General features: G+C 38.5%; 1 protein-coding gene across 2 annotated transcripts in view; it reads right to left on the bottom strand.

Annotated features, from left to right (window-relative positions):
* The window catches only part of APPL1 (adaptor protein, phosphotyrosine interacting with PH domain and leucine zipper 1), a 31,416-nt gene that overhangs the window by 1,954 nt on the left and 19,150 nt on the right, over positions 1–10,312 (bottom strand). For both annotated transcript variants that reach the window (XR_014522466.1, XM_083489311.1), the window contains exons 14-21: positions 9,201–9,292; positions 7,770–7,952; positions 4,936–4,985; positions 3,936–4,110; positions 3,798–3,834; positions 3,308–3,454; positions 3,117–3,167; positions 1,361–1,450 (exon numbers count right to left, since the gene is read on the bottom strand). Coding sequence is in view for 1 of the 2 variants with exons in the window: in XM_083489311.1 (XP_083345437.1) it covers positions 1,361–1,450; positions 3,117–3,167; positions 3,308–3,454; positions 3,798–3,834; positions 3,936–4,110; positions 4,936–4,985; positions 7,770–7,952; positions 9,201–9,292 (825 nt within the window). In the remaining variant the exon portion in view is untranslated. The remainder of the gene's footprint in view (positions 1–1,360; positions 1,451–3,116; positions 3,168–3,307; positions 3,455–3,797; positions 3,835–3,935; positions 4,111–4,935; positions 4,986–7,769; positions 7,953–9,200; positions 9,293–10,312) is intronic.

Below are 10,312 nucleotides of genomic sequence, written 5' to 3'. Positions count from 1 at the left end.
ATGGGACTTTCCATTGCAATTGCATTTATACAGATTTATGCTGTTGAAACACTTGGAATACCAGTGTAGATTTTGATCACCACATCCCCCCACTATTACAGAGCTGGAAAAGGTGCAGAAAGGGTAGCCTACAAAGGAAGTTTACAACAATGTAAGATTTTTGTTTTAGAAAAAAGGTGAACAAGAGAAGTAAGGGAAGATACAATACGGTTTTATAAAATTATGCATGGCATGGTGAAAGTGATTATATTAGAATCAGGAATTGTTATCCAATGAAGCTGAATAGTGAAAGATTCAGGAAGCACTTATTTATACAATGCACAGCTAAAACTATGGAATTTGCTACCACATGATATGCAGTAGCCACCAACTTGGATTACTTTAAAAGGAGATTGGTCAAATTTATGGACTATAAGGCTATCAATGGCTGCTAGTCATGATGGCTGCATACTACCTCCAGGATCAGTGACACCATGGCCCAAATTCAAGGGATCTTAAGCATTAGCAGAAGCCACTGCCAGGGCTCCCTCGAGAGCTTTCCCTGCCTCCTTTCACTGTGCCTCCCTCAAATCCACTCCGGGGAGCCAGGAGAACTCCTAGGAAACTTTATAGGGGGAGGAGAGTGCGGAATGTTCTGTCTGGCAAGCCAAAATCAGAAGGGTGCGACAAATTTCTCACCATGTCTCTGAATACCAGCTGCAGGGAAACAATGAAGAGGGCTATTGCCATCATGTCTAGTTTGTGGGCTTCCCAGAGGTATCTGGCCAGACACTGTGGGATAGGATAGACCTTTGGTCTAGGGCTATTCTTAATGTTCTTATATATAATAGGCATACGAATAGTGCAATGATTTTCAACCATAAAAGACTAGCAGGAATTTTACTATGGCCACCAAACCACAAGTTATAAAACTGGGCAATTCTTGGAAGACTCCAGGGCATGAAGACAACCAGCCTCCCCCACTGCTTGCCTTTTCTCCAGTAACTAGTTTTCAATGCTTCTCAATGCAGATGTTCTACAGGTCTCAATTAATTCACCCAGTTCCCTTCTAAAGCCATCCAAGTCTGTAGTTATCAGCATATTTTCTGACAGTGAACACTAAACCTTCATTATGTGTTATGTGAAGTAGTGCTTTCCCTTGTCTATCCTAATGTACTGCCATTAACTTCATTAGGTGAATACAAGCTCCAGTGTGAACAGAGAGAAAAATCTATCCACTTTCTCAGCACTTTCATCTCCTCTGAAGGCCCAAGCTCATGCAAATTCTAAAGCTAAATTTGCATTGTAGTTTAGTCATTAGAACAAATCTGTTTTCTTGCATACAAGTTTTTTTCAGGTAAAATTTTGGCAAACAACATACCTTTTCTATTTGTTTCTGTTTACTGAGTTCTTTTTGTTGTTTCTCTTTCACTCTATCCATTTCTTTCTGCTTTTCTGATGTTCTGCGATCCTGGAAAATTAAAAAAGGCACAGCACATTAATAATTGTTAAAGTAATATACTACATTATAAATACTTGATGAAAAATTGCATTAGTATGTTATATAATATGTTCCATGGAAAGTTTCAATTCAGAGAACTGATGTACGTAGCAAATATTTTTAATAAATATCTGCTGCTGCCCTTCAAAATAGAGGAACTGCCTGCATGATTCTGCATGATTCTTCTGCACCATCAGATTACAGCAGAAATGTAATAAACTATCAGACCAGATAATTTCTATACAGGACACTGTTGGCAACACTACCAAATACTAGTGTGAAAAGGAATTTCCTGCCTACTTTGCAATGCTGCAAGTTTTTTGTTGCTTTTTTAAACGAAAACTCAGCATGATTTCACAGTGACCACATGCCATGAGTTAATAATACTTTAGTGGCAGATAGTCATGAAGCATGTTCTCAAAAGATATGGCTGGGCAGTGGGTAGGGATTTGTAAAGCCAAAAAACCTGGAAAAGTGGTTTCAGGCAGCATGTCTAGTCCTTAATTTGAGACAATGGCCTTTAAAGGCTTAAGGAACTCTGCTCCCTTAAATCAGAGATGTCCAACAGGTCGATCGCGATCTACTGTTAGATCCCTGGGAGGTTTTGGTAGATCGCGGTTGATGGCTGGGTCCCTTTCCTTAGCATTGGTAAAAAAGAATTCGGCTCCGCCCCCTCACCCCGCCCTCCATTGCTGCACGATCTGCAGAACGAAGACGGAGTTTACTCAGTGAGGCTATTTGTTTTCCCAGATCTACTGGTGAGTGGCTGTTCCTCTTTTTCTCCCAAAACCCATAAAAACGAGGCTTTCTTCCTCCCTAAATAAAGCTCAACAACCTTGCCCTGTACCCCTAAAAATCGTGGCTTTCCCCCTCCCTAAAAAAAAGTCAGCAACTTTGACCTGAAACCCCCCAAAATGGGGGTAGATCAGTGCCAGTTTTTAATTCTGTAAGTAGATTGCAGTCTCTTGGGAGCTGGCCACCCCTGCTGTAAATACATTCCTGTTCTCTAGCTCAGGGTGGTTAAATGAGGAGTCCCAAAGGACACTTCTAATTTTGCTTTGAAGTTAATACGGTTTTTCTTCTCCAACTCCTGATAGCTAGCAACTCAAGCCAAATGCAATGCAGATCTGGATTGCTTTACTAAAGTGTTTGCTTACAGGTATCTCTGTAAAAGTCAGTGATATGGATGTTCCCAAAAAGTTAAAATTGGAATTAAAAAAGAAATCATAGAATAATTTGCAGCTTGCATCAGAAAAGCTTCTGATGGCCTAAGGAGTGATCTACTTCAGCATCTTTATTTTACTTGTATTTAGTAAACAAAACTAAAAAACTTTCAAACTGCCAAGCTTGCTTAATATATTTCCAATTGGCATCCATTCACTGTTAATAAAGAACTTACGAAACAGAAATGTTTCTGCAGAAAAAAAAAACACTGGAAGAAATGCAGGCCCATAGCACTGGTCATAGTACATTTAAGAAGAAACTGGTTAACAGAACATGCTACAAAAGATTAATAGGCAAAATATATTGTGTTATTGAAGATGCCTAAACTGATGGCCTTCAGGTTCCTTTCAGCTCATTAATTCTGTGGTGCCAACAGAATGCATACATATTTTACATCAAATGAAAGTCTTACCAATTCAGCATGAAAGGCAATCTGTTTTGCAAGTCCCACAGAGTCACAAATCTAAATGGGAGGGGGGAAAGGAACACAGTCAGTAAACAGGATCAACTGTGACCATCTTTAAATATATAATTAAATCACATTGCTGCAAGTGTGGAATAGTTCAGCATATTGGAGAACTTTAGCTGGAGCATGATAAATACCTTTTCCCCTTCATTATTTGATTCGAATATATAGCAGACTGACGTTGGTCTACTGTCTGCTCTCCCTGCTGAAGTCCGAAGCACAAATCCAAAAAGGCGTTTGTTTTCCTGGTGTGTGGCATACAGAACTACATTTGGCAATGGAAACTGTCAAGAAAAAAAATGACAGAACTTTAAAGCTCATTGAATACCAGATAAACATGTTTAATGTTAGTTGCTGGGCCAGATGGGAGTTGTAGTTCAGCAACATCTGGAGGCTGCTGTTATAACTTATAAGTGTTACAAGTTACAAATGCTGGTGTAAATGTGACACTACTGAATGGATGTTATATGATAAATATGTGGAACCTGAACCTGTTAAGTTGTGGTAAAAATACACATAGTAAGTGGAAGGTAAGCTTGGGTGCAACTTATAATTGACAGAAAACAGAGAGTGTATTGATGTGTCATGAAGCATGTTTCTATAACTGCTTTGATTTTAGCAACTCACCCTGAGTCTTGTAACTTGCGTCTGAGGATCAATTAACCTAGAAGTGTTAATTTAAGAAACTATAAGTTATGATACAAAGAAAAAGAGAGCTGTAATTAAACACTGACAAATGTGCTGGTTTGGAATGAGAATACTTACTTTAAACAATCACATGTGACCAACAAATGTGATTCTGTCATTCTGAAAATGTTGTGTATGGCTCGAGCTGCTAGTATTTGGCGCATTGTTTCATAAACAACATCAGGACTTTCATCCGACTTCACCTCCATGGATCCAAGGAATCTTACAATAAATAACTGATGTAGGATAGAATCTGGAGCAAGCACATATTAAACAAAATGATATGAGCAACGTCTGGGCTTTCTAGAAAACCGGTGGCCTTGGCCTAACAGAATAACAATACACACTGCCCCAATTTTCATACATTTAATTCAGTTTCAATTACTTTAAAAGGATATAGCAAATTTAAGCATTCCCCAATCTAAGGACAAGAAAAGGCGCTGTCAAATGAAAGTTGTGCTTCCTTGACTTTGGAGATGTGGACAGGAGTGTGCAAATCTGAACTTATTATATAGTTTATCTCTGTAGATCATGGCATAAGTACAAGATTGACATAGGTTAAACACGACATGAGATTCTCCATCTTGAACCTTGCTTGACCTTGGTACAAGCCTGATGCTGGCCTCATCTCAGGAAATACTTCATGCCTTGCAAATCAAGCTGCTAGCAAAGTCTATCCAAACTCCTGAATGGAGGCCTTCAAGCTAATGGTACAGGAGGCAGACAAAGAGATGGTTCAGTTAATCGCTCACCATCAAAAGTCTTTCACCCTTTTGTCAAGCAAACAGGATGGCCAATTTTCAGTTATTTTCTCCTTAGGATGAACAAGGTATGAAATGGACAGGAACACTGGGAGAAAGACAGGAATTTCTAGTCTCAAACCCTACCCCACTTCCCTACTAGGAGGCATTAGCTATGAAAATTATTAAAACTCCAACTAGGAACTGTTTAATTCTGTTCAGGCTCAACTGCAAAAGTGTTTGCCAACACTTTTTATCAACACATTTAGAAGAAGGAGGAGGGGGCTACAGAGATTATAATTAAATACATCTTCAATTTAAGTACAGTTTTGCTCTACCTTCTGTTTCTGATTTGGTTCCTCCAGATTCTCCAAATGGATTTGTTCGTCTGTTAATAATAATAATAATAATAATGTGATTTTTGCACACTGAATCCCAATAATCTAATTCTGTATTATAACAAAGCAACGATCAAGATTTTAAGATCATGTGATGATATATGCAGCAATGGGTTTCACAACACAAAATTATTGAAGATCTATTCTACTGAAGAACTGCTGCACTTCAGTAAAAATCAAGTGAAAAGATCAGTAGCTTGGAGTACCATCCCAATGTTTTAGCTAGAAGATCAAAAGCAACCCATGAGAAACTTTTATGTACCTCAATTCTAGTCTGACAAGTTAGCTAATTTTCGTTCACTTGAAAAATACAATGCAAGACTGCAAGTTGCAAACAGAGCAAAAGGCCATCTTCTCCCGTCAAGAATGCATACCACCCCATTTATTTGTTATACTATTTAGTTATAAACAACTACCATTTAAAATACAGCTTTCTGAAAGCATTAATTGGATTTAGTCTTAAAAGAAACATGGGCTACACATGACTATCAGCAGAAGTATCATTAAATGTGAAAATTCTCTAGGCTTCTAGTGTGTATCACAGGCAAATGAAAAACTTTAACAAAACTTAAAAATTGGGTCTTATTTTGTTAATAATACTTTTGAATATAGTGGGTGGTATTCAACTAAGTTTTACTCAGATTAGAGTTACTGAAATTAATAGGCCCAACTTAGTCATATTCATTAATTTCAGTGGGTCTACTCTAAGCAAAACTTAGCTGAATACCACCCAATTGTTGTATAACACATTCAGAGCTTATGTTTACACAATAGTAGGGGAAAAGAGCAACTTTCGCTACGTTAATTTTAAACAGAAGCCCCTTAAACAAATAAGCAGCAAAAGATTGGTTATATCAGTTAAATTGTGATGCCAATTTATTTATAGCAGTTTCTTAGGAAACTTTAAAAACTGCTGTCTTTTCATGGATAGGAACTACTAGACTTAATTTTCTGACTGGAGTTTCCAAGTGCCATTCAGAATTACAACCAGAATGCATCTGCTCAACACAACTAAATGTATCGGAATACTGGCATTCAGCTTTGGGGTCAGAACTAATTGAAGTCTGAGACATTTTCAGCATAGTTTAAGAAATTCACTCAGTTTAGCAATGATCACTCAGTTCTGGACTTTTCACCGAAATAGCTTGTGTCTCCATCAGAGCAAAGCTCAAGAAACTGAGCTTCATTACTGTCATTGCACCTTGGTAGTGGTGTTCAAATGAGTTCTTGGCAACTTTGTATCACAGACATTTTATTTCAAATATTAAATATGAACTCACATTTCTTCTGCCAACAGTTCTCTTTGAGTCAGTTCTCTACCTGTTTTGAACTTTTCTTAGTGGTAACTGAAATTCACTCATTCCTTTAGCTCACAAAAATCAATCCAAGACATAACTGTCTCAGTCAACACTTGGCTGTCCCATTATCTATCACGAGGGTGCCTAAGGCACCACATAAAGTAGAAAGCAGTGGTTCTCCTCATGCTAATTTCTGTCCAGAGCAGAAGAGTCCTAGCATATTTGCAGAGCCATAAGACAAAGATATGCAGTATTTTGAGTCAGATACTGCCTGCTCCTGTTTTAGCTTTAAAGCTTCTCTATCACTTTCCTCATTCTCCATTAAGACTAGTCTTCATGTTACAAAACTGCATTTATTGGAGCCTTGTAGATTTACTGTAGGTACTGACTGCTGCTTCATTTTTCATATATGTAAAAGCATAATTTACTTATCTGATAAAAAGCAAATGCTTAAAATAGTCAAATTTAAAATAAAATTATTGGGAATAGGTAGGAAATATATATCTTTAAAAACTGTCAAAATTTATCTTCCTAGGAGATGTGACCCTAGAAGCCTAGATCATTTTCACTAACCTTTTTAAGCTTAGGATCACAGTCATCAGTCTGATATCACTACCTAGAGGCAGGGCTACCACATTTCTCTTGAGTTTCCAAGAGGAAATGCCCAAAGTGCTGGGGCAAGCAAGCAGTAGGAAAGGAAAATATGATTTTTTAGGTGTTTTTTTTTAAAAAAACCATACAGGTTAAAGTTTGCTCAGAAGGATGAAAGAAGTCTGCTGCAAGAATTAAGACATTGCACAGAGAGGTTCAAGCACACGCTTTTCCATTTGTGCATTATTTTGATTTTGCAGCTCTTCTCTGACAGGAGGGGCCATTGCAGATCTGGCAAACCTAGCCCTTAAAGGACTGAGCCAGAGGCTGTGGAACCAGACACTTTCAGAAGCCAGCCCCCTGCCTTTACATGCATGCATTCCTCACAGAGTTTTAAACAGGTAATGGCCATGTCAGCATACACCTTAATAGTGGCTACATGCTATTCTGGTTTCACTCTTAACCAAAGATTTGATATTTGCTTCAAGCCTTTAAACTTAAAACTTAATTAAAAGCAAGCCCTATCTAGGACTAAACATAGTTAAAGCTGATGAAAGTAGCTGATGGTAGACTGAAAGCATACAGCCATGATGGGAGACAGCAAGCTATCCCACAGCATGCTCCTCATCCCATTAAAGTAGCACTGGACATGTCTCCCTTATTGTCTGCAATTTGGTTTCCCCATTTTAAATTGCTGTAATATGTATTTTATCTTCTGTAAATCATTTTGAGTGGCACATAAATTATCAAATACTGTAAAGAATTGTGAGCATTAGTCTGCATAGGCTCAGATACATCAGTAGAAGGCATTATATATTGTAAATCAGCAGCATGTGCTTCAGTTGTGTTTTGGCACTTGTACATCTTTTGTTGCTCTTATCTTACCTGCCTGCCTGCCCTGAGGATTTTGCTTGGCCAGGTTGATCTTCGCTTACTGGAGAAATAATGTCAAATTGTATAGGAGTGTCAGGTGCAACAAGAGAGTCCAAGGAAAGAGCTGATAGAGATGCTGAATCAGATCCCAAAGACCCAGTGCTGCTAGTACGAGTCGTGGGAGGACGAGCCTGTCTAAAAAAAACAAGTAAGAACAGAAGGAATTGTCTCAAGCTATACAATATTTTATGTTTCAGTGGATTCTGAGGAAATCCCTAGTCATCATCATTGTCATCATCAATAATCACTTCCTTCCTTCCCACTTACCAATCTGAAACTACCTGCCAGTCATCCCACTTCAAGTCAGTATAATGGTTTTAAATAAACCACCTGAAACTCAGGATCATGGAAACACCCTAAATCAGGATTGCCAATGCAGTGCCCTCCAGATGCTGGACTATAATTCCCTTCATCTCTGCCCATAGGCCATGCTGGCTAAGACTGATCTAAGGCTGAACTGGGTGTCCAACGATGTCTGAAGACAGCTCAAAGCCTATCTAACAGTTACCCTCACCATCAATTCAGAAACTTTAACAGAATGGTCATGAAGAATAATAAGCAAGGGCCTAAATAAGATAATGTGATAATTCCTCAGATCATGTCCAGGTCAAACAGGCTATTAAAGTAACATACCTACAGCATCCATTCCATCAAGCTGTAAGAGAAGTATAAAGATAGGACTGCAGCTCCCTTCCATTAGCTCTGCTTAAAGACAAGGAACTTTATACTTCTCTCCAAATGTTCCCATTCCTATTGTTCTCTGCAATATCTCTGTAACTTAAGAATTAGTGCCCAAGCTTGCTTTTTAAAGAAATTAAATATTAACTACAGCTGGAACTCAATATTATGAGAGTTATCCCACATACCATTCTCCCAAATAGTACCTACTAATACATCAGAAACACATAATAGGGCAATTGGAAGCATCAAACCCTATGAGCAAAGAAGCAATAGTGAAATGACTAAATTGTTAGATACAGCTTGCATGGAAAATTACTTGACACTCTTAGCCTAACTTCCAGACTTGCTAAAAGAGAAATACAAAGCAGAAGGGGAAGAACATCCCAAACAGGACAGTTTTATAAAGAGCCAACAAACTCCACAAATCCAAATTGATACTCAGACAAATCAAAGAATTTAGATTATCAGCAAGCTCTCCCTAAACCAATGGGAGCCACTTCTGCAATAAGAGACCATCAATGAAATGTTTTTACAAAGCTAACTTTGAGAGGAAATGCATGGCAATTCATTGCAAGATTTAAGTAACCTTCAGTGATATTTTAAAACAACCCCAAATAACCATCCAAACTTCACTGGCTCCTGGAGAAATAACCAGGATTGACTGAACATAATCTTTAAACAGTCTGCTGTTTTACAACTTACACAGCTGGTCTCATGCTCTCATGTCTCTGCTGGAAGGAAGGAGAGGGGGTAACAGCTTCTAAAGCCGACTGATTTACACGTGCAGCAATTTCCTATGTTTGCAGGGAGGGCGACAAAAAAAGGAGTTTCCTTTCAGTTAAATTTGAATATACACTTCTCACTGACAGTCATATAGAAGCTGTGTGCCAACTGTATTTTACCCTCTCAAAAATTATTTTTATAAATAATTATGTTTAAATCTTTACCCTGCTCCATTGTAAGCATTTTGGCAAATGCAGTAGACACATAAGGGTGCAAATGGCATATTTCTAGAATAAAGAGCCTTACTGTACAAGAAAAGAATTCACATCTCAGAGCTGCTTTGCATATTTCTTTCCCAAATACAGAGTGATCTTTATGGTGAAAATGCAATTTATAAACATCTAAATGATAGCAGAGGTGTATTTATCACATACTGATGATGAAGCTGATAGATACAGGCACCCCCTCCCTACTTATACAGGTGTTATGTTCCAAGCTGCTGTGTGAATAAGCGAAAATTGCATTAAGTGGGGAGCACCCTCTAAATGCCCTCTCTGCCACTTTTTCTCCAGTCCACACCAACAATACTGTTTCCAACACTGAGACCGGCTGGAACCTGGAGGATGCGCAAAAAAGTGGCTGCTGCTGCTGCTGCTGCACTACTGCACACATCCGCTGTTAGTTGGGGAGGCTGAGCAGCTTAAACAAAGCCCCCACTGTGCCTCCAGCCTCTTTGGGGCTTCCTCACTGGCATCCTCTTTGGGTTCCGGGGAGACATCTCCTTGCAAGGCACAAAGACTCTCCAAGCTCTCTCCCACCATTTCCAGGTTTGAATTAAATTATTTATTTATTTGCCAGCACTGCATGGTCACACACGAGTCAACTATGTGTAAGTGGTGGTGGGGAGCCTGTATAGCGTTTCGTTTCTTCCAATCTTATTAATTTATTGGCTTGGAAAAGTATAAAATATTTAAAATGGAGCAAGTAAAAACTTGAATAATTGAGGCTGTCTCATTATCAGTACTCCAACAAATTCCATTCATTCTCTCCAGTACAAAGCATTACATTTGACTTCATTATGGCTGAGAAGG

This window comes from Podarcis liolepis (assembly GCF_965112155.1).
Source record: "Podarcis liolepis genome assembly, chromosome: 2".
NCBI lineage: Eukaryota > Metazoa > Chordata > Lepidosauria > Squamata > Lacertidae > Podarcis > Podarcis liolepis.
The sequence above is the reverse complement of the archived record's forward strand: the minus strand, read 5'-3'. Positions and strand labels throughout refer to the sequence as shown.